This window comes from Myotis lucifugus, unplaced genomic scaffold (assembly GCF_000147115.1).
Source record: "Myotis lucifugus unplaced genomic scaffold, Myoluc2.0 scaffold_8, whole genome shotgun sequence".
Lineage (NCBI taxonomy): Eukaryota > Metazoa > Chordata > Mammalia > Chiroptera > Vespertilionidae > Myotis > Myotis lucifugus.
In genome coordinates, this window is record NW_005871056.1 from 12,453,987 (window position 1) to 12,478,186 (window position 24,200).

General features: G+C 45.1%; 1 protein-coding gene across 11 annotated transcripts in view; it reads right to left on the reverse strand.

Annotated features, from left to right (window-relative positions):
• Positions 1 to 24,200, reverse strand: part of RBSN (rabenosyn, RAB effector) — a 33,601-nt gene that overhangs the window by 695 nt on the left and 8,706 nt on the right. For 2 of the 11 annotated variants that reach the window (XM_023749624.1, XM_023749621.1), the window contains 10 exons: positions 22,389 to 22,489; positions 21,170 to 21,215; positions 20,891 to 21,052; positions 18,783 to 19,024; positions 17,521 to 17,591; positions 11,319 to 11,405; positions 10,292 to 10,394; positions 8,968 to 9,069; positions 7,262 to 8,317; positions 3,296 to 3,341 (listed from right to left, as the gene is read on the reverse strand). In XM_023749624.1, the coding sequence (XP_023605392.1) occupies positions 3,296 to 3,341; positions 7,262 to 8,317; positions 8,968 to 9,069; positions 10,292 to 10,394; positions 11,319 to 11,405; positions 17,521 to 17,591; positions 18,783 to 19,024; positions 20,891 to 21,052; positions 21,170 to 21,215; positions 22,389 to 22,489 (2,016 nt within the window). Of the gene's footprint in view, positions 1 to 879; positions 1,124 to 1,269; positions 1,490 to 3,111; positions 3,436 to 4,479; positions 8,318 to 8,967; positions 9,070 to 10,291; positions 10,395 to 11,318; positions 11,406 to 17,520; positions 17,592 to 18,782; positions 19,025 to 20,890; positions 21,053 to 21,169; positions 21,216 to 22,388; positions 22,490 to 24,200 lie in introns of those variants that run through there. The other 9 variants (XR_002827993.1, XR_002827997.1, XR_002827994.1 and 6 more) reach the window with 9 other exon arrangements.

Below are 24,200 nucleotides of genomic sequence, written 5' to 3' on the forward strand. Positions count from 1 at the left end.
TAGGCAAAATAGTTTTTTCTTCTAGTTTCTTTCAAGATTGTCTCTGTCTTCGGTTTTTGCAGTTCGAATAAGATACACTTAGGTGTAGATGTTTGGCATTTATGCTGCTCAGTATTCTGTGAACTTCCTGGATCTGTGGTTACTGGTGACTGTCATTAATTTTGGAAAGTTCTTAGCGATTACTGTTTGAAATATTTCTTCTTCATTCTTTCGTTTTTTTCTCTCCTTCTGGTATCCCAATTTTACAGCTTTTGAAATTTTCCCAGAGTCTTTGATATTTTTTTTTCTTTTGCACTTCAGTAGGGAAATTTCTGTCGACCTATCTTCAAGCTCACTGGTTCTTTCCTCAGCTGTGTCCTGTTTACTGATGAGCCCATCAGAGGCATTCTTTGTTAATTTTTTCCCCCAGCATTTCCTTTTGACTATTTCTTAGAGTTTTCTTATCTCTGCTTACATTACCCATCAGTTTTTGCATATTATTTACTTTCACCATTAGACTCCTTAACATAATGTTAAATTCCCTGACAACTCCAACACCTGTGTCATATCTGAATCTGATACCTTGTCTCATCAGACTATTTTTGTTTTGTTTGCCTTTTTTGGCATGCTTGTCATTTTGGTTGAAAGTCAGACAATATTGGCTGTATTGGGTAATAGGAACCAAGGTTTAAAAAAGCTTTCAGTATGTGGATTTATGATAATCTGACTAGGGGTTGAACTGTTTGTTTGCTGTAGCTGTAGGTCAAGCATGTCAAACTCAAAGGCTAACATGAGCCAAATAAACAAGGTTTAACTTTATGTGGGCCGCAAAAAAACAAAAGCTTCAATTTTCATAGAAATGTAGGTTTATTTCAATAGAGACATGCTGAATACAAAGGACTGAAATAAATGAGTAATCGTTAATACATTTTAATAAAAATTAGTATTTTTCTTGAACATTAACTTACCAGACACTGAATAACTGCACAAAAATTAATGCGCGTAATGCAGACTTATTTTTCTTGTACTCCGAAAGCGAAATATTTTCTGTTGTGCACATCAAACAAGTCAGTACAAGACTAATGACATGGCAAGCGGTTACTAAAATATTCACTGCTAGTATGAGTGGAGAGAAATGGTGCACCTGCACGTAAGACGAGTAAGGGAAATGAATACAACACATGATAGTAATCAGTCAATTAGCGAACATTGTAGTTCGTTATTACTAATTATGTATAACAGGATATTGTAAAAATTAAGTTATGAAATTTTTATTAAAACGTTTCTTACATGCTGTTATATTGGCTGGGCTGCAAAAATATTCGTTGTGGGCCATATGCGGCCTGCAGGCTGCGAGTTTGACATGCTTGCTGTAGGTGCTAGAGACTTCAAATTCCTCTAATCTTTGTTTTTACCTCCCCTCTTGACTTTGGGCTTCTTTAGATAGTCCTCCTCAAAGAGTTTGTGTTTGTAGCTCTTTTAGCTATAACCCACTGCTATTACTGGAGCTCTGTTGGTATGGGGGAGAGAGAAATTGGTCTATAGTCTTATGATAAAATTTCAGTATTTTAGTGAGCCTGTGTCCCTGGGCTATGACCATCATAAATGTTTTTTATCCCTGTGATACCTATCTACACTAATAAAAGAGAAACATGCAAATTGGTGTCACTCTGCTACGCCCACCAGCCAATCAGAGTGACTATGCAAATTAACCCAACAAAGAGGGAGGTTAACTTGCATATGCAAGCATGGAGTGAAGACTGAAGCCAAGCCTCACTGCGGCCAGAGGGGAGAACCCTAGCCTCAAGGCTTGGCTTCTCTGCTGTGGCCAGATCCAAGGCCTGGGTCCTGGGTGCCGGAGGAAAACTGGTGCCAGCAGCTAGGGGAAGGAAGGCCTATTGCACGAATCTTCGTGCAACGGGCTTCTAGTATATATATATGTAAAAGCCTAAGAGACCATTATGACTGGCCAACCGAACAACCAGTTGACCGGTTGCTATGATGTGCACTGACCAACAGGGGGCAGATGCTTAATGCAGGAGCTGCCCCCTGGTGGTCAGTGTGCTCCCACAGCCAACCTCCCGCATCCGACCAATCTCCCACAGTCCCTCCCCCTGGCCAACCGGCCCCAATTGGCCCCGATCAGGACTGGGCAAGATGGCCCCGATCAGCCCTGATCACTGTCCAGGCTGAGGGACCCCACCCATGCACGAATTTGTGCACTGGGCCTCTAGTTGTAATATAACACAATACTAGAGGCCCGGTGCACAAATTCGTGTACAGGTGGAGTCCCTTGGGGTGGCCTGCAGGAATCGGGTCAAAACCTGCTGTCCAATACCACCTGCAGTTCCTACCTGCTGCTCCCACTCATCCTGGCCCCACTGCACCTGCCGCAGACTTGCGCAATCAATCAGTCCTGATCAGCGGAGGCTTGTGCCTCCACAGCAGCACTCGCCAGCCCTGAGCCCTGCATCTGGCACCCTCCCAAGGGGCGTGGCCTGTGGGATTGGGCCAAAACCAGCTCTCCGACATCCTCCAAAGGGTCCTGGATTGCAAGAGGGTGCAGGCCAGGCCGAGGGACCTCACCAGTGCATGATCGGGGCCGGGTAGGGACCACGGGAGGGCTCCAGGACGTGTCTGGCCCCGTCTCGCCCAGTCCCGATCGGCCAGACCCCAGCAGCAAGCTAACTTACTGGTTGGAGCATCTACTCCCTGGTGGCCAGTGCACATCATAGCAACTGGTCAACCGGTCGTCTGCTCCCTGGTGGTCAGTGCACATCATAGCAACTGGTTGACCAGTCAACTGTCTGCCCCCTGGTGGTCCGTGCACGTGCTAGCGAGCAGTTGAGCGGCCTTAGCATATTATTAACATATTATGCTTTGATTGGTTGAACAATCGATTGGTCACAGGACGACCAGATACTTAGCATATTAGGCTTTTATTACATAGGATATGTATATTTGGCCCCTGTTCCTCGTTCCCAGCTAGAGCTCCTAAAAGCCTGTCATTTTCTTAATGAAACAGAAGCATCTTTTGTCATAATCTCTGGATTCTGTCCCTCTCCCTGAAATGGCTCTGGTTAAAAGTGAAAGGAGCATCTTTTGTTAAAACAATCCCCAGTTCAAACACACCTGTTTATGCAAATGAAGTGACTTTTGGAAAGCCCCAAGGGATGGGGGCTGGTTACCAGGAGAACCATGTGATTGAAAGCGCTGGAACACTCGGCCCCAGCAATTTGTCAAAATGTTCCTAACAGGTATGGTTCCAATGGCTTTGCTCCAAGTAAGCAGATCTCGGCTGTGACTCTGAACTTACCTCTTTCCAGATTTGGGGTGGCCATTTGTCCTGCGAAGGCAGTTCTCTGAGGGTCCAAGAAAAGTCGGTGATTTTCAGTTTGTCCAGCTTTTTCTTGTAAGGACAGGAATGACAACTTCCAAACTCTTTGTGTGCCTGAGCTAAAACCAGAAGTTTGTTCTGGCGGATTTTTTAAACTGTGCTAGGCTACTGAAGAGTTTTAGGCAGAAGAGCTTTTGATCTTAAAGTCCACAGGGAACACTTCCTATGGATGAAATACCCCATCCCATGTTAGACACATGAGTGTCCATATACAAAGCAGGCCAGGGCAGTTTGGGTTTTTGGAGTCAGACAGACCTGGGCTGGAATCCCAGTGGTATAACCCTGAGCCTGCTTAATCTCACCACACTCATTTTTTCATCTGTAAACTGAGGTTGTTGGGAAGATTGAGGTAATCCATGCATAATACGTAGCATTCTGTCTGGCCCACAGTGAGTGCTAAATATTATCTCCTCCTGGTTTAGTAATCTATACAGGTCTTAGGAAGTTCCATGTCAAAGGCTCAAGTGATATCAATATTAGAAACCCACTCAGCAGCTCTAACCTGCCCATCCCTGCCACCTTTGGGCCAGACACAATGCTTGTGCATTCCCACTGTGCCTGGCCCAGATCAAACCCTCCTTGCTACTTAGGGCCACGTGGGTCAGGCAGACCAGGCTTTAAATCCTCATTCCAGCCCTGACTGGCAGTGCGACCTCAGCCAGGCTAACCTCTTTCAACCTTTTTCTTCATTTGTCAGATGAATACCTGAGTAAGTACCTCACAGGCCTGCTAGACCTAAATGCAGGCTGTGTGAATATGTAGCAGGGCCTGGCACAAATGGCAGCGGAAAGGTTCCTCAACCTTGTTAGTCCTGTTTCTTCCATGGGGATAATAGGATTGCAAAGTTTTACACTGTGCTTATGTAAAATGGTTCATCTAATTAATGCTGCAGGAGTAACTGGGGATAAGGGCAGAATTGGAACTCACATTTACCCAATAAGAGCCCAGTGACCTTGATTCTGTCTGGAGGCCTTAAGCCGACAGGTAAAACAGGAGCTAGGGCTATCTTCTGATACTCAGGTCATGAAGAAAGTGGGGAAGGTATGTTATCTGGTGACTCTCATGCAACACGCATGCACATATACATACACATCTCCAACCACTAATATTTGTTATTTTATTTTTTAAAAAAGGTTCCAATACCAGGCCCCAGTGCATGCAAATCAATGTCTCCATTATTGGCAGATGACCAGCATAATCTGCTACCACAGACTCTAACCTGTTAGAGACCAGCTTCTCACTTTGAGTCCCAAACTAACTATGCAAATATCCAATCTACTGCATGGCTCATGGTGACTCAGGTACATTTTAGTGTCTGAACAACAAAACACATTGAGTTGCAAATACATTGAATAAGTATCCTTAGTGTATTAGACAGGGAAAAATACAAACAAGGCATAAAAGAAAAAGCCAAAGTCTCTTCCACATATGATCTGTTTTTGGGAGATCTGCCAACGCTATATCAAGAACTTGCTCGTTTTCTGATGAAGGACTGCAGGAGGTGAAATACCCACGAGTCAAGAACTTGAAGTTGTGATTATAATTCATAGGCCGTCTTTTCCGATGTTAACCCACCTCTGTAAATCCAACTGTGTGCCTGTGTGAATTCTGGGAAATGGTACTGCTGAGGGATAGCGAATTCTAACTGCTATCATGTCTATGATTATAGGAGAAGAGAGCCATGGAAGAATTAAATTAAAGAATTTGTGGAAGAGTACGGCCATAGAAGAATTCAATCATATCAGAGGGTTTTAGTTTGATCTAGGATACTCAGTGTTTTGGAGGGAGGGAGGGTTTGTGTATGGGTTTTTTTGTTTGTTTGTTTGAAAAATGTTTCCTATGTGTGGTTCTCAATGCTTAGTTACGTACAGATTGCTACCTATGGTTGATTTCAAAGAAAGGGTATGTTTAGTAAACTAGTCTTAATTGAAACCAGCAGCTAATTGAAAGAGATATATTCTCATAAGGAAAGTAATTATGATGTAAAGCAGCTTTGGCAGCATTTAGGAACTACCTGCTTTTTGGCAGAGAGCTTCCTCCCCTTCAGTCAGAGAGAAAGGACAGAGTGAGGAGGGAGGAGCATACAGCCATCCATGAAGCCTCCAGAATTACAGCATGAAGGGCATGGACCTCAAGGGAGAAAAGACGCCTGTATGAGGCAGCGTTTTAAATGCCTGAATGCCAACTTCCCATAACTACCATGACAGCAAGGTTGGTACTGGCTGACGTTAGTAACCACTCATGTTCCTTTGTGAACAGAACCCAAATGCAAAGAGCCTTCCACTGACTCCCCGTTCCCACATCCCTATACACCCCCTTTTCATTCAACCCAAAGATCCAGCAGGTGCTAAAGAAATGTAAATAGTGTCAACACAAATACAGAATATTTTTATACCACATGTTTTTCAAACATTTCCAAGATCAACAGGAGTCTTCCCAGAATGTAACAAAATGAAGTTTAGCTCTCACATCAGTAACCAGTGAGAGTATGGCCCAGAGTTAGTTAAGGGGTATAAAGTGACTAGTGGTCAGTTATTGTTCATTAATTAACAAGTGTAATTACAGGAACTCTACCCAGAGCTGAGCACACTTGGATATCATGATGTCAGATGTCAGTTAAGGGTTATGTTCCCATAATCCAAAGCACCAGAGCTAAATTAACAATTTCCCTTTTTGCCCTTAGTTGGTGAAGAGTACAAGAACTGCCGTGTTACTAGAATGGTCCTGGGTTGTGCTTCTTCAAACATTTCAGTTTTTTAATGCTAAACATTGGGAAGAAAAATCTCACCAGCGCCGCAAGTCAGGACAGGATGAACAAAAAGGGAAGAAGGCTGATCAACTAGCCTTGGAAATTATTTGATTTACCTTTGACTTAGGGAAGCTTCTGACAATGTTCCACGAAAGCCTCCTGATCACTCATTCCTACATTACAGACAAGGCCTCTAAGAAATCCCAGCTACAAGTCATTTTGCCAAAGCTCAAGGAGGTTTCTCCAGGGTCAGACAATTGTTCCAGGAGTCAGAACAGACAACATTTGCATGGAGACTCTTTTCCCAAATAATACGACCTTGATCAACCAAAAAGTTTACCACTTCTATTTTCTAAAAAGCTCATGATCAGACTACAGCGATACCGCAGCACTGGGAATTTAACTTCCTAAAAGAGACCAACAAGAACTTAAACTGAGAGGGAAACACACCCTGGTGAAACCTCATCCTCATCACCCTCTCTTAAAAAAAAGTGCTGGGATCTCCTGGGTCCAAACTGGCACCTTCCTAGCATACCTGACCCCTTCCTTCACACAGGCAGGATGTACCCAGTAGGGCAGAGGAAGATCCAGGGAAAGGAACCCACAGCCTAACGGGGTCAGGCTTCTGCCAGAGGAGAGTGCGGTTTAAAGGAATCCACCTTGTCAGTCTTGGCTAACAGAGGGCCCTACATAAGGCTGCCCTATAATACTCATAATGACCAAAGACTAGACAGGACAAATGGACCCACGAGGTGCACACCAGGACCCAACAGAAATGCATTTAGTTATATCTCAGTAGTGAAAATTTTAAGTCCCTTCTAAAGGGAAAACCCAATTAAAAAAAAAAAAAAGCCCAGGAAAAACAGCAAATGAATGCTGATTCTTCCTGTTCTAGATCCCATTTATTTTTCAATTGTAGTGAAAAAACCTCCAAGTACACAGCATGAAATAGCAGATTTCCTCCCCTAACCTGTATGCATCTGAATTCTCATCCTGCCTCCTGCCCATCAATTCCACCAACCCGCTCCTGCCAGGCCCCTGGACGCAAAGGTGCTCTACCTGCCCAGTGGCCAGTCAGAGCCCCCCTTCTGTTTGGCCAGGGTACGCTTCAGCTCCCTCAGGTTCTCTGTCAGTACCTCCACCTCATCCAGGCGACCGCACTGCTTGGCATCAAAGATGTACGCCTTGATGTTATCGATCTGCTGGAGGAGGAGCTCCTCCTCTATGGGCTCCTCGCCCTCTGGCCCACTGTCACTGTCCATCTCGAAAGGGTTGGTACAGGTGGCTTCCTCAAAGGGGTTGCCAGGAACAGGCCGCTCATCCTCCTCACTGAAGGGGTTGGGTGCTGGGCTGTTTGAGTTAGTGAAGGGATTCCCCGCCACTGCCACCTCTTCCTCCTCTTCCTCAAAAGGATTGTACTCTTTGAGGATGTGGGATGGAGGGCCACAGGAAGGCTCTGCAGCACGAGGGCTGGTAGAGACCTCTGCTGTAGGGCTAGAGGAGTCTTCCTCTTCAAAGGGATTTAGGGAGGGCACCTCGCGTTGCTGTGACATGGTGCTCTGGGGCAAGAATTCCTGGCCAAGGGCTGGGGGCCCAGACCACACTCTGATAGGCTCAAGAGCAGAGCTGGGTGAAGGGGTCTTGGGAGTTGCACTGCTCTGAACTGGGGAAGAACCCAGATCCAAAGCATGAGCAAGGTGGGTGCAAGGTTCTGTGCTGGGCTCCAGCTGAAAAGGCCTGATTTCTCGGAAGTCCAGGGACCGGGTCCGTGTATGCAAGGATGCCGCCTGGAACTGCTCCCTTTCTCGCTCCCACTCCCGTTCACACAGCCTCTGCAGCTGTTCCCGCTGCAGGTCCTCCTCCTCGGCCTGCTTGCGGGACAGCTCGATGGCCTTCTCTGTCTGCTGCTGGTCATACTCATCCTGCAACTGCCGCAGGTTCTCCTGCAGGGTGCGCACTTCATCTGTCCGGCCTGCGGCCTTGGCCTGCTTTATAAATGATGTGATGTTGTGGATCTGCTGAAGGAGGGGGTCCAGGTCTTCACTCTGCCCCTGACCTCCTGACAGGGGGAGCCAGCCCTCAGCCTTTCTCAAGGGGGCAGAGCCCCTTCGAAGGTACACCACCTCCCCATTGGCACGAGATGGCAGATCACTCCGCCTTTCCTCAAGCCTTCGCTGGGATTCCAGGGAAGCCTAGGGAGACAGCAGAAACAAAGAGAAAAAACAGTCACCAGGACATCAGCAGCCACACAACCAGCTGCCCTCTGCAGTCTCACTTTTCCTGTCCCTGTGAGACTCCAACTGCCCACTTCAGGACTAAGACAGCCAACTACTAAAATCAAAACATGCTTTCGTTTCAGGGGGAGAGGAGGGACAAACCCTGATTCTCAAAAATAAAGTAACAGTAAGTTAAAGGATAAAATTTTCTCAATTTTAGATCCACTGGCCATACACTTGTCTTAAAGCACTCATCTACACTAGAAACTCACACAGTATTAAATTTAATATTGCATATTCCAAAGTGTTCTACAAAGAACTTCCTGATGTTTGGGTCCTCTGCAACCTGTAATAGAGGGAGGACAGCCGGTCTCCATAGTATTCTGGACAGAAGACAACCAGTAGCACCTCTGAAAGAAAAATAGGACTTGCAGAGGAAAACAAACAATTCTGATGTCTACAGATGAGAGTGAGGCCAGAACAGAACAGAAGACAAATGGAAACTAGAGAGAGCAAGAGTTCTGGTGCACAACCTCACAGGAGCTCTTGGGAGCATGGGGAGGCCTCTGTGCTCAAAAGAGCCCCAGAGAGGAAGCCAGATGCCAGCATCCCCAAGCTTCACTCACCTGTTTCTCTAGCATCTTCTTCCTTTCCATCTCTTCCTTCCTTTTCTTTAGTTCCTCAAACTGTTCTTGGGTTGGCAGTGACATCAAACCAAGCAACTTTTCCTACAGGGATTCATAGACAATGTTACATTTAAACCTTTAATGAACCTTAGCCCTGTGGCGAGTCGTTTAGGCTAAGCCATTCCATCCTTGGGCGGTCACATTAATTAGCAGTAGTAAAAAAAGACTAAACCCCTAAATGGGTCCGAGAGTCAGCTTGCAAATGGGCCTGCCTGTCCCGTATGAAATGACCAATACCAGATATCCCAGTTCTCACCTTCCCCATGCGGCCTTCTCCCTGCCCACCTGCCTAAACGTGTAAGCCTCCACCCGAGCTTCCCACCAGCCTTTCCAGGCTTTGTATTTGTCCACAGCACTTTCCAACGTAAGCTGTATATTTTAGTTGTTTCTCATCTAACCCCCTCTCTAGAACAGACGCTTTGTGAGAACAGGAATGTTGCCTTTTTGCTCACGGCAGGATACCCAGCACCTAGAACATTGCCTGGTACACAGCAGACACTCACCAAATGACTGTGGAATATAGCCACTAATCAAAAGAAGAAAGGCCTAATTCTCTGCAATACAATGTTGGAAAACTAACCCAATAGGACTTTATTAAGTCTCTCTTTCATGGAGCCCAAAGGTGGTTAAATGTGACTCCCCGAGGAGCTTCCTGAGGTAGAAACAATCAGATCTAACCACCCAACTTTAGTCTGCCCTTGAACAATCAGCTGTTTCCTCCCAATGGCCCAGGAAAAGTCCCTTAGGCTCTTATCCCAAGGAAGGAATACTACGTACACATATATCCAACAGGCAGTACTCATAATGGCAAAAAATGGAAGTCTATCAACTGTCCAATGAAAAGGGAATAATTAAATAAAGGATGGTATATATATCAAAGCAGTACTTTGTAGCAGTATTCAAATGATAGCTCTTTGAGGACCATGTAAAAAAGTACTATGATATAAAATTCAGTGATAAAAAGAGAAGACACAAATGTGCAAATAAACACTAATCATAACAATTATATTATAAATGTAAAGGAAAAAAATATATATGTACCAGAATAATGGGTGGTGATATTGGGGACATTAGGATTAAAAGTAGTTTTTACTTTTCTTTGAAATCCAGATTTTTCTCTAAATGTGGCATAATGCATTTTTAATCTTAAAAAGTAATCAATGTCAAAGAGGAAATGAACAAGCCAGTGGCTTGGTCTGCCTCCTGAAAGGTAGAAGAGCAGGGAGGCAAGTGCAATGTTTCTGCCACCCCAGGATGGCTTTACCTGCACAAAAAGTGTAGCCGAGTATCTGATCATCCTCTGCAGCCGCAAAGTGTTTGGATGTGGTGGAGGGTCCTGGTTCAAGCCTAAGGTTAAGATCTTCTTACTGAATTGGAACAAACACATCAATGTAACAAGCGCTGTCAGCCTCAGAAACAAAGTCTCTGAGTTGCCAGGCTTGCATGCTGGGAAGATTTGTGGAGGAGACAGATTAGAGGCTCCACCGAAGTCCTTGAAGGCAAAGCCCGTTTCTTACCCTTTGGCTGTATCCAAGGCCCCTAACACAGCACAGGGTACATGACAAACACTTGGCCATCGAGGGACTGACCATGGGTGCAGGGGCAGCTTCAAGGGTGAGTGATGAGCAACCACACATGGGTCTGGTGCTTAGAAGAGCCGCGTGCTTGGTTTAATATTCTGCTATCACTATCTTAAAATTCTTACAATTTTGAACAAGAACTTACATTTTCACTTTGCACTAGGCCCCACAAATTACGCAGCCAGTCCTGCAAGTATGGATGAACAAGGATTCCTCACCCCAGTTCTTTCCCTGAGTCATTGTACTTCCTACACTGCAAAGGGCTGATTTAACCCCAACATCCAGTCCACAGTTAAAAAGTAGCTGTTGATTTGAAGAAAGAATCTGGGTTTCAATCCTGGCTCCACCACTTGTGCTAGCTGTGGTGCATTTTCTCACTATAAAATGGGGTGTTGATCCCTACTTCACAGGGTAACTTTGATAGGATAAATGAGTTGCACTCTATGAAAATATCCAGTGATATTTCCTGGCACACAGCTGGTGTTCAATAAACTCACGTTCCTTTATAATAATACCGAATACTAGAAATCCTTAACCAAAAGTTACTGAGATGTGTTGAGTGCCAAAGCTGACACCTTCCTCAGCCTCATCATTACAAATACTGCTGTCATCAGGGCTCCAGGTAAGTTCAGGTCTGCTAGTCACCCACTACCTCATTAAAATAGCACCTCCTCCACTCAAGGCAGCAGGTAAGACATCACCAAACATTACCTTAAAGCGTCTATTAGCTCGTACACTTTCTGCACTTCTACCCGAAGGTCATTGGCATGTTCCAGCCTATAGGTTGTCTCTCCAGCACTAAGGAGAAATCAGAGATTTTTATTTTAGGTTTTTACATTTTTTATTTTCAGAAAATATACAGCCAGGAGTCATTTTATTTCTACAGTGAAAAAATTATCATGATTTAATATTTAATTGCATTAAGATAAATTGGGCTTTCATAAGATTTAGATACAACATATCTTTGAAAAGCTAAATTAGCTTACTGACTACTGAATCTGTTACATTAACTGAGTTTAATTTTCACATTACCAATTGTTTTTATGGCTTATACTAGAGGCCTGGTGCACGAAACTCATGCACAAGTAGGGTCTCTAGGCCTGGCCGGTAATCAGGGTCGATCAGGTTCCCTGCCTCCCCACCTCCTCCTTCCCTTGCCACCTGCGCACCACCACCACACAGTTCGCCCCGCCTCCCCGCCTCCCCCTTCCCTCACTCCTTTAGCACCCTGTTGCCACCACTGGTCGCCCGCCATGTTCCACACCACCCCCTGGTGGTCAGCACACGTCACAGCGAGTGATCAAACTCCCGTTCTCCCAGTCGAACTCCCGAGGGGATACTTTGCATATTAGCCTTTTATATGTAGGGAGACTAGAGGCCGAATTCGTGCACGGGGGGCAGGGGGAGGGACCGTGGGAGGTTGGCCAGCAGGGGAGGGACCAGCCCTAAGGAGGGAGCCAGCCCTCATTCCCCCTGGAAAAGGGGCAGTGCCCACTGCCACCCACCCCCGGATCCTCATCCCAGCCCAGGCCCAAAGGCTCCGGCGGGGTCGCAAGAGGAGGCGACAGTCGCTGGGCCGGGCGCAGAAGGAACGGACGCTGACGCTGCCATCGGCGCCCCGCCACCGCACGGTTCCCCACCTCCCCCACTTCTTTCCCTTGCCGCCACACCACCACCGCAGTGGGCGGGCGGCCCCCAGGGAAGGGAGAGGACAGGAGCAAGACAAACCCTTGTGTTGAGGGCTGACTTTCAATAGATTGCAGCGAGGGAACTGCTCTCTACATACGAAATCCTGACCCAGAAGCAGGTCTCTACAAATGGTTTAGCACCAGGGGCCCATGGGGGGCCAGCCAGCCAGGGGGAGGGGCTGCGGGAGGTTAGCTGTGGGAGCGCACTGACCACCAGTGGGCAGCTCCTGCATTGAGCGTCTGCCCCCTGGTGGTCATTGCATGTCATAGCAACTGGTCAACTGATCGTTCCAGTCATTTGGTCATAACTGTTGCTTAGGCTTTTACTAGTATGTGTGTGTGTGTGTGTGTGTGTGTGTATATATATATATATATATACACACACACACACACACACACACACATACATACACACACACATATACTAGAGGCCCAATGCACGAGCCACCTTTCTGCCTTCCCATGCTGCCCAGAGGCCCAGAGCGGCTGAGGCAGTGCGGAACCCCCAGCCCCGCCCCACCTCCAGCCGCTGGGCACCTGCATATACAAATGAATCCACCATCTTTGTTGGGTTAATCTGCATACTCACTCCTGATTGGCTGGTGGGTGTCGCAAAGATATGGTCAATTTGCATCTTTCTCTTTTATTAGTGTAGATAGGTACACACTGAACAATTTTTCAACATCATTTAAAATGACTGAAAAACAAAGGTCTCCAATATGTATGAATTAAGTAAATGTATATTAATTAGAATTTGAACACTTACTTTCTTCAAGAACAAAATGTTAATGGCATAATCATTAATTGTCCATGCATCAAAGTTGAGAAAATGAATTCACTTGGAATCTCTATTTCAATTTGCTAGCAAATATCGTACTACTTAGAAGCCATTGTACATTTCATCACACTGACTAGAGCAGCGGTCACCCACCTTTTGGACCTTACAGACCACCAGTGGTCCGCAGACCACCAGTTGGCAACCGCTGGACTAAAGAGTATAGCCTAAGAGGGCTCTAAAATTTAAGGCCTCACAAAGGGACACACAGTTAATTCTCTCCAAGTGGCATTTCAGACTTTTGCACATAATGTGGTACAAAAGTTTGCAAACACCATAGGCCTCAAGGACTAGCTCTTAAACTCATCACCAAAATAAATGCAACTTAACCTTCTTTGGCCTACTTCCCCTAAACAATTTCACTGTATCTAGTAAGATGCATGAAGTCATTTACTAAATGAATTGGTTACACTACATCAGAGTAGAAATCACTTGGCTTTTCTCACTCAAAGGCTACCCAGACACAACAGGAACAACTGGAAAGCTGATCAAGGGATCCCCAATAGCGATATGCAGCCCAGCATTGCATCAATTGCCCCATGCTCTTGGGTCTCATGAACAACTGCTCCCTACATGAGAAAGGCACTTTGACTCCAAATCCAGAAGGAGGAGGAGGAACTCTGCCCAGGGTGGAGCAAGGGACAACAGGGAAGGCCAGAAGCGGTTTAACTCCATCTCAGAGCAACAACAGCAGTTATTGTGTGGTCTTAGAATTGATCATTTACAAATCTGTCACCCCCACCAGACTTTTACATTCCAAGCGCTGTGATTGTAGCTTTTCATTTTATGTCCTCAGTAACTAGCACATGGATCAAACTTAATCAGTTTACTGAGAAGAGGAACATTTTAGAAGATCTTGCAGCTATTAATCCAGCCTGAGCATTGGCCACTCAACCCCGCTTCTGAAGCAGCAGCAATTTAAGTTAAATAAGCAGAAAGGACTGCTGCGCTTACCTATTTTACCATCTATAAAACAATCCTAGCTGGAAAAATGTTGGTGTGTGCTGTAATTTGAGGATTCAGTAAGACTGTTCCATTATCTTTCACTACTTAGTTTGCAAAAAAGAACATTGGACTAGAATTGAGAAGACCTGTGCTTTATTTCAATACCTCCAAGTCATGTGGAAAATAACAAGGTTGGCCCAAATCTGAAATCACTTCCCCTGGTTGCAATTATGTCAACCAACTGCATTTCCCTCAGAGCAATGATCACATCTGGAGTTATCCTGTTCCTTATTTGTTCACTTGGATAAGTCCTGTACTCCTACAAAAATGAAGCTCCACAAAAGTGGACATGGTCTTCACTGTTCATTGCTGCAGCCCCAGCACCTAGATTGGTGCTAGGAATAGAGCTAGTGCTTGGTAACTATCCACTGAATGAAAGAGTAAGAGGATGAAATGCATGTAAAGCCCTTTAGAACCAGCCTTTCTAAGAGGAGGAGTAGGAGTTAGACATTTGGAAATATGCTCAGTATGGTAGCTCCCACCTGGCTAGGGAGGCCCATGAACCACAATTGTGTCTGAGGCACAAAGCAAAAACCAACAGAACTCAGGGAGAGGAGTCCCTTGGTAACAATTTCAAGAGGAAAACACTGAGTGCCAGATGGAACTTCCAGGAGCACAGCTCTCCTTGCTGACGTCCTGCTCTAATGTCAAACCAATAGGCAGGGAGACAGGAGGGGTGCGGATTCCAGAAAGCTCCAGGGGGAAAAGGATTCTCCATGCCAAGAACTTTCCATCTGGGGGAGGTATATGTCAGAATCACCTGGGGTTCTGCTTCCAACCTGCTCACAGAGAGGGCAAACTGAAATTCTTGCTCATTTCCCTGCTGTTCTTTTTTTTTTTTAATACTATATTTTATTGATTTTTTACTGAGAGGAAGGGAGAGGGAGAAGGATAGAGAGTTAGAAACATCGATGAGTGAGAAACATCGATTCAGCTGCCTCCTGCACGCCCCCCACTGGGGATGTGCCCGCAACCCAGGCACATGCCCTTGACCGGAATCGAACCTGGGACCCTCCAGTTCGCAGGCCGACACTCTATCCGCTGAGCCAAACCAGCCAGGGCTCCCTGCTGTTCTTTAGAAACAGTGCTCTAGGCCAGTGGTCGGCAAACTGCGGCCCCTTGAGTGTGGCTCGTCCACAAAATTACACATGCGGGTGCGCACGTACAGTGTGATTGAAACTTTGTGGCCACACTCAAGGGGCCAAAGAGCCACATGTGGCTCGCAAGCCGCAGTTTACCGACCACTGCTCTAGGCTAAGGAATGGAAAGAGAAAAATTGGGGTCTAGGAGGTACAAATATAAGGAGGAAGGGGCCATAGGACAGTGGTGGCTGAGAGGGCTCAAGAAATAGGATCTGCTCCTCTTCCACTGTCTGCTGCCAGGGGCTGGAGACATCTGGTTGTTAGGATGGAGGGAAACTGGGACAGGGCTTTCAATGGTTTCCCTACCTTTTTGCTATTCTCTTCCCTGCGGGCTAGGAAACATTGGGGAAAGAACAGGGAAGGGAAGAAGAGACCCAAAGCAACAGTAGAGTCAGGAAGAGATGTAAAAGAAGGGGTGTTTTTGCCACAAAACAACTGGATTTAGTCTTTCGTGTTTTGTAAGTCAAAGATTTACAAACTCAAGAGTCAGGAAACTCTTTAAGGACTATACAAACAAAAAAGTTAATTTTCTTTATATGTAAGTTCCACAATGAGCTTAGAACATGGTCATTGATATCATAAAGGTCACTAACACCCTCTGTTTTTTGAAACCACTATACAATATTGCCACTGTATGTGTCCAAATAAAAGTACAGGTTTATTCTAAACAAAGCACATCTAATCCTACATGCAACACTACAAAAATGACAGGTGGCAACACAGACTTAAAACAAAGGCAGACAATCCTCAAACTGAAAACACTGAATACCATAATTTTTTCTTTTGAAGGCTGGGAAAACACTGCTGGGATCTGACTTAGTAGTAGCACCTCAAATTCTAGCTCACACATCACTACCCTTCAGAAGGAGCAAAGCTCTTAAGAAAAAGTCAGCAACTTTTTTCCATAAAGGGAGAGGGGGAATGAGCTATGACTGCTAATCAGTGGGGAGTTTCTTATCAGGATGATGAAAAAAATTTTTTTTAATTGACTTTAGAGCGAGGAAGGGAGAAGAAGAGTGAGAGAGAGAAACATCAATGTGAGAAACATCAATCGGTTGCCTCCCATATGCATCCCAACTGGGGACCAACTGGCAACCTGGGCATTTACCCTGACCAGGAATCGAACCAGTGACCTTCTGGTGCACAGGATAATGCTCAACCAACTAAGCCACACCAGTCAGGGCGAAAATGTGTGTGTGTTTTTTAAAATATATTTTTATTGATTTCAGAGAGGAAGGGAGAGGGAGAGAGAGATAGAAATATCAATGATGAGAGAATCATTGATTGGCTGCCTCCTACACACCCCCTACTGGGGATCGAACCTGCAACCTGAGCATGTGCCCTTGACTGGAATCGAACCCGGGACCCTTCAGTCCACAGGCCGATGCTTTATCCATTGAGCCAAACCGGCCAGGGCAGGGCGAAAATGTTTTAAAATTAATGCAGTGGTGATGTTTGTGAATATACTAAAAACCACTGAACTGTATATTTTAAAGTAGTGAATTTTATGGTGCGTGAATTTTATCTTCATTAAAAAAAAAAAAAGAGTTAGCCCTGGCTGGTGTTTTTCAGTGTTTAGAGTGTCAGCCCACATACTGAAGGATTATGGGTTCGATTCCAGTCAAGAGCATGTACCTCAGTTACAGGTTCAATCCCGCCCCAGTTGAGGTGCATGTGGAAGGCAACCAATCCACATGTCTCCCTCACATCGATGTTTCTCTCTCTCTCCCTGCCGTTCCCTCGTTCCCTCTCTCCCTCCCTTCAACTTTAGCTAAAAGCTAGGGAAAACTATCCCTGGGTGAGGATTAACAAGAAAAAAAGCAGGAGCAACAGGTGGCTAGCTAGATTTGGCTTATGGGCTGGCATTTGCCAACCCCTGCTCTAAAGGAAATGCCTGCTCTAAGCCCTGACACCTCAGTGCTACCCTGAAGTGGCATCTACCCAGGCATGAGCAGGAGACACACTGCTCTTGCTCACCTCCAGATGCTGGACTTGGCAATGGTGCCTGTCGCCTGAGGCCCTTCCCCAACTTGCTCAATCAGAGTACCTGGGGTCCCCTCAACGTAGCTACAGAGGACGGTAACAGTGCCACACGGAAAGAGACATGACAAAGATTCTCTGCGGTCGGTCACAGAAGAAAAGCACAGCCAGAGTTAAGATTCCTTTTCAGCTACTAAAGATTTGACCTAAAATGCCTAAAACAAGTCAGCACTGGTTCAGAAAAACAGAGAGGAATAGCTTACTTTAATGATGTTGCCATCCTGATGTATTCAGGAGCTTTTTGGTCAACTTTCTCCATGCAAAGCTGTAGTTTCTAAGAACAAAAAAGAAGAGTAAGTGGTGCTCTCAGGGTACAGAAAAGCCTACTCAGAAGTTATGCTGCATCAACAAAGATATATTTAAACTGTATAGTTTTCTAAAATAGAAAAATGCAGATAGTGCATTTTTTGTGGGTTTTTTGTTTCTTTTTACTGTTATCCATTTCCTGAGTCACAGACCTACTTTACAAGCAGAAAATCTTGCAGGAAGGAAAGAGGAACAAGGCCTTCCAAGACACAAGCCAGAGTTTACAGAGGCAGAGAAAAAGATTAGTTGTTTTTAGGTGGAATATCTAAATTACTTGAATTAGTTGGACTTTCTCTGCCAAGGGAAGACACCAGCACAAGGCATCGCCAAAGCTTACTTCAAAAAAGACAGAAGCAAAAAGCACAGTGGCAACTTACAAAATGAGTTATCAGGTCATGAACTCCACATAAAGGATGGATAATGGCTGCACCTGCAGCTCAGCATAGGGTTTAATTAACACCATTTTTAGTAACTTGAATATTTTCATGGTGGTTCCAGAAACACAGCCATTATAAGCTGCAGAACTGCTAACAGGGACCCTTCAGTGCCATTAGCCAGACACTGATCCTCTGCTCAGAGTTTCACATGAGTTGCCTCCTCTGCCAGGGCTCATCTCCTCCCCCTCATCTCTTCCCACCTCCCTCCCTACTTTCTCAGCTTGCAGGTTTCACCTGGCCATTGGGAGGCCAGCCTCTCTGACACTAAATCTCATGTGTTTGTACTACACTATGTTCCTCTCAAAGTAGCATCTCCTAAAGGTGTTCTAGAACTGAGGCATGTGAATGGACTTAAATGGGGACAGGACTCTTCTGGCCCACTGTCACCACCAGCTCCAGCTTCCACCCTCACTCACAGAACCTGTCCACACCACATGGCAACAATCCTTTCTCCTCTTGTCCCAGGGCCACCAAAGCCTCCAACCTCTGTTTTCAAAAGGGCAAGAAAGTGAGGGAACAAGTTTGTGGCAACACACCCAGGATGCGTCTGTGACTCACCCAGGGCCCTAGTTAGGAAATAATGCCACGGCCCTTTAGCAGAAACTAAAAATGAGTCAAAGAAACAACCTTCCAGATCATCCTCCCAAATCTGCAGGCATGGATGTAATGAGCAGCCCCATCTGCCTCTCGAATCAGACCCAGGACTGCATTCAGCAAGTTACCTCATAGAGCTTCACAATGTCGGGGATGTGCTCCTTCTCGTCAATCTGCTGCTCTCTCTTGAGCAGCGTGCCCTTGCAATGGGTACAGCAGCGGATCCGGTCATCATCCTTCTCATCCAGGACGGAGCTCACACTGCTCACACTGCTGATGCTGCCCCGGCGGGAGCCATGGACACTGTTGGGTGACTGGCTAGGGCTCGTATGGGAGCTCAGGGAATCCTTGCTGGCACTGGTGAGCTTATCTGTAAAGCACAACACAGGACAGGCAGCAGTGAGCCTGAAGCCTCCAATCACTCCACTGCCCACGACAGGAGGGGAGTCCATGCTGCTGGTGAGATAAGAGCAGGCTCTGCCTATAAGCAAGAAGTACCCACATCTCTGCCTCCCTGGGGTCAGGTTCTGTGGCGGGAGGGACTCCCATTGCCATCCAGGAAAGAGCCAGACCACTTAGTCTGTCTTTGAGGTTCTAAGGCCCACCCCTAGCCTAGCCTGACCTCCTACTGCCCCCTCCATTTGCCACGCCTCAGACACAACCCACATTCTTCCTGGACTGTCCTGACAGCCTTCCCGACTCCCAAACACCTGACTCCTACACCTCCAAAGCTCAGCTCAAAGGCATATCCTCCAGGAAGCCCTCCCCTAGTCCTCGAGGCAAAAATGATCTGCCTTTCCTATCAGTTCTTACCATGTTGCCCCTCATGGAGAACTTTTCACTTTTCTCCCTATGATAGGTTATGTACACCCCCGAGCTGCCCTAGGAATCTGTGACTCTTTCATTGGTAGAAATGACTTATTCATACTTATATCCCTACATATACTACAGGGCCAATTCATAGCAGCTGCCCAGTAAATGTTGGTTAGTTAACCCAAGAGGAGAGAGGTGAATAGTGTCTAACAGTGAGCTTATAAAGTCTCAGGTGAGACAGGGAGTCGATCTCAAGGAGAAAGGGAAAGTATCAAGGTAATGTGTGCTGGTGGATGTCAGAGCTGGACAGAGGAAGCATCTGCTTCTGCCCCATGTTGTCCAGATGCTCCATAGACAATAGCATATGCAAGGTCAGCGGAACTCTCCAGGGTTGCAAAACCACCCAAATGTCCCAGAATTGGCCAAAAGCCCATAACATCATCTCAAGCAACTTTTAACCAGCTGAGATTCAGAGTTCTAGACATCTGGTTCCACCTAACCTTTGTAGCTTCATTCCCACAATTCTCAAATATGTCTTCCACACTCTCCCAAATATTCTGTTTGCTCATCCACTAACCTTCCACAGGGCCTTTCCAAATTCCATGCCTTTGGTTCTGTTTACCCAGGATGTCCTCCTGCCCCATCTCTTTGCAATCCTAGTCATCTTTCAAAGCTCTTCTTGAACACCACCTTCTGACCTTGAGGAGCCACGCTCTCACTCTCCCCCAGCCTCCACAACACTCAGTGTCTCTTGTACTATGGCATTACAGCTGTTCTATATGACAATGAACATTTGTGACTTTTATCTCAAAGAAAAGGATGAGTCTGCTGCTCATTTTTCAAGACCGTCTCCTATAGTCTCCTCTCAACCCCTCATCTGCCACTTCTAAGCAAAGCTGATAAAGATTTGGTCAGCTTCTCCTGAGTGCCTAATGCAACTTCTCTCATTGTACTTATCTCTTGTAAAGCAAGTATCTGCTTGTGAGTCTATATCCCCTGCTAGATGCTGAACTCCTTGGGGGAATGAACAATGCCTTATAGACCAGAGATGGGCACACATGACTTATAAGCCAAGTACAGCCTGTTTTTATATGGCCCTTGAGCTAAGTATGGCTTTTACATTTTAAAAAGTTGTTTAGAAATGTCACAGAGACCATAGGTAGCCCACAAAATCTAAAATATTTACTATCTGAACTTTACAAAAACAGTTTGCTAACCCTTTTTGTAGACCATTGCATCCCTGGCCCTTAGCACAGTGCCTACCCTGTTCTGGGCTTCATTGAATCAACAAGTGCATGAATAAAGATCCCAAACACCACTAATTTAAACAAAAAAAAGTTCAAAAATCACCCAGTAGTAATTAACAAACAAGCTAGTCTCAGGAAGAGATTAGGGTCTAGGGTTCCGCTGCCATGTTACCTACTTGCCAAGGGAAGGCTGATGAGCTCCATACATTTCTTGCACATTATAGACCCGCAGAGCCGGCAGTGGTGGCGGCGGTTACGGATGCTAAACTTATTCCCACAGTCTGGACAAAAAGGGACATCCTGGTCGTTGACCCAAGGCACCACAGACTTTTCTATTGCTTTGAAAAGAATAAAACAAAAACCAAACAAATGAAAAAGCAAGCCATTTAAAAAAGAAATTCGGTCAGGGAGAAAGATAAATAGAATAAAAATGTGAGCAAAGTTCTTAGAGTTACCTCGGATCTTAGCTGACTCGGCATTCGTTCTGTCAAATGCAGTGAGCTGACAAGGAGAAAATAGTGCCAAATGTAATTATCAGGTGATGGATACACTTTTCACAGGCAAGAGGCATTAAGCGGAAATGACCATATCTGCATTTCTCAAGTCTCACCTCTCATCTCCAATCCCACAAAGTCACATGCAATTTCACATGGGATAATCTAGAAGGCACCTCCCTTTCTATGACCCACTTTCAATCTCTTTATTGTCAGTTAGCCCTTTAAATCTTAACCAGGGGTAGGCAAAGATGTGATGGGGGTGGCTCCTGAAAGCAATGGAGAACTCCTGATTCTCCACAGTCCTACTGGACAACTAACCTAGCTACATATTTCCCTCCTTCATAGTACACATAAAGAACTGTACCAGGTCCTGGCCGGTGTGGCTCAGTTAGTTGGAGTGTTGTCCCATACACTGAAAGGTTGCAGCTTCGATTCCCCGTCAGGGCACATACCTGGGTTACGAGTTCAATTCCTAGTCGGGGTGTATACGGGAAGGCAACCGATAGATGTTCCTCTCTCACATCGATATTTCTCTCTCTTTTCCCTCTCCCTTCCCTTCTCTTTAAAAATCAATAAGCATGTCCTCGGGTGTGGATTAAATTTAAAAAACGAAAAAGAACAACTGTACCGGTGTTTGCTGCCATGCCCACCACACAATCCAGCTTATATACATCAAGCATTTCTAGGGTCAAAGTAAAACAGAGTGATCGTGGCATGGGACACGCAGTCATACCAGAGAAAAGGCCTAGCCCAGATGTTTCAACACCAAGTTCTCCTCAGAGACCTAGTCACCAGCTCCTCTGTTTGCCAAGAAATGATATCACACCCTATGCTCCACTGTGTGATGATGCAAGGTCGAGAGGCTTCTCCAGAGAGGAAGAGGAAGACTCTGAGGACAGAAAGGTTTTGCAGTAGCCAGGTGGGTTCATAGGAAGGAAAAGGGAAACTGGCTATGTGGCAAGTCTGTCAACCTGGGCTATTTCCTTCAGTAAACCAGCCAGTGAGCACTGTCCCCCACATTCTCTGTACCTCTCTAGGTGAGGCATTGCTCTGCCAACATCAGACACTGCCAGCACCCAATATATACAATCTACATAACACATGCTGCAGAAATGTAATTTCCCCCCAGAAAATATATACTTGCAGAAAAAAGGTGTTTTAAAACAGCAAAGTTTACCTTTTCCAACCTGATTATTAATTTATTGACTTCAACAACATAGTGGTCAATCCTGGCAGCTCGGTGTTTTTTAAAGTCTGAAAGATGGCTTCTCACAGCACCTAGAAGGAGAGGAGGTGGGAGATATCTGACTTGTCATTTCTCTGAGGAAGCCTCTCTACTTTGCTGCTTATCCTCAATAAATTTTAAAAACAAGTAAAAAGTCTAGGATTTTAGAGGCTAAAAATTCAAAAACTAGGAAAGCATCCATGTATATTTCCTTCTCTAACCATACTCTAATTAAGATTTACTTTCGTGTTCTTAGGGGTGACTGTAAATATTAACTTCTAAAATTTGCCATTTGCTTGACCTTCCCAAAATTTGTGACTTCCTTCAGCTATTGAAACAGGCAAATTATTCAGAAAATCACCCTGATAATTTAACATTAGCTATCATGAAATAAGTTATCAAAAAAGCTAATAAGGCCCTGGTCAGTATGGCTCAGTTGTTTGAATGCTCTCCCATGTACTCAGAGGTCATAGGTTCAATTTCCAGTCATGGCACATACCTGGAGTTGTGGGCTCGATCCCCAGTTTGGGGCATGCAGGAGGCAGCCAATTGATGTTTCTCTCTCTCTCTCTCTCTCTCTCTCTCTCTCTCTCTCTCTCTCCTTTTCTCTCTAAAATCAATAAAAAACATATTTTTTAAAAAGCTAAAATAATTCACATACCTGAAATTTCTCTTCCATGTTTTTTTTTTAAAATATGTTTTATTGATTTTTTACAGAGAGGAAGGGAGAGGGATAGAGAGTTAGAAACATCGACGAGAGAGAAACATCGATCAGCTGCCTCCTGCACACTCCCCACTGGGGATATGCCTGCAACCAAGGTACATGCCCTTGACTGGAATCGAACCTGGGACCCTTGAGTCCACAGGCTGACGCTCTATCCACTGAGCCAAACCAGTTAGGGCTCTTTCATGTTTCTAATTGGCTTTCAGATATAACTCATAATTACATGTGTATAGTGTTATTTTTAAAGCCATTTTCTCCTGACTTGATGAAAATGTTTCTACTTCCCAATATGGTAGCCACTAGCCACATGTGGAGATTGAGCATCTGAAATGTGGCTAGTATATGGCTGGAAAACTCACTTTTAATTTTATTTAATTTTACTTAAATTTAAATAGCTACATATACTAGTAGTTAGTGGCTATCATATTGGACAGTGCAGTTCTAGAACTTTCTTCATTCAAAAAGACACATTCCGTAGTGGCACTATAAGAATATGATAAATGACCCTGGGTAAGTATTTCCCTTTTTAGAGCCTGTTTCCTCATATATAAGTGGGAATGAACGTCACTATGCATTCTATCTCACAAGGCTTTGGGTGAAAGGTGAACAAGATAATGAATATGAAAATATAAAAAAGCACATGTAAGATTAGCTAGTTCATCTCTGTGCAGCATGATCTTTTTGGTAACAGTTTTACTGAGATATTAGTCACATACATACAATTCACCACCTGAAGTGTACAAATTCAATTGTTTTTAGTTTATCCAGAGTTGTGCCACCATTACCAAAACATATTTTAAAATATTTTCACCAACTCAAAAAAGATGATTATTTTTAAAATAAATATATGGTACCATAATTATGTGTTTCATAAAATTAACTGCGCAAACCAGTGCTTCTCAGTAGGCAGGTAATGTCCTATGTGAGAGGAGACAGTCCAGTCAGTGGAATCTGTGCCTGGGTTGATGTCACAGACCTGGATCCCTACTCCAGTGTCTGATCCTGGGCAGGTCCCCAAGGGGTGCGATGAGTGTTAAATG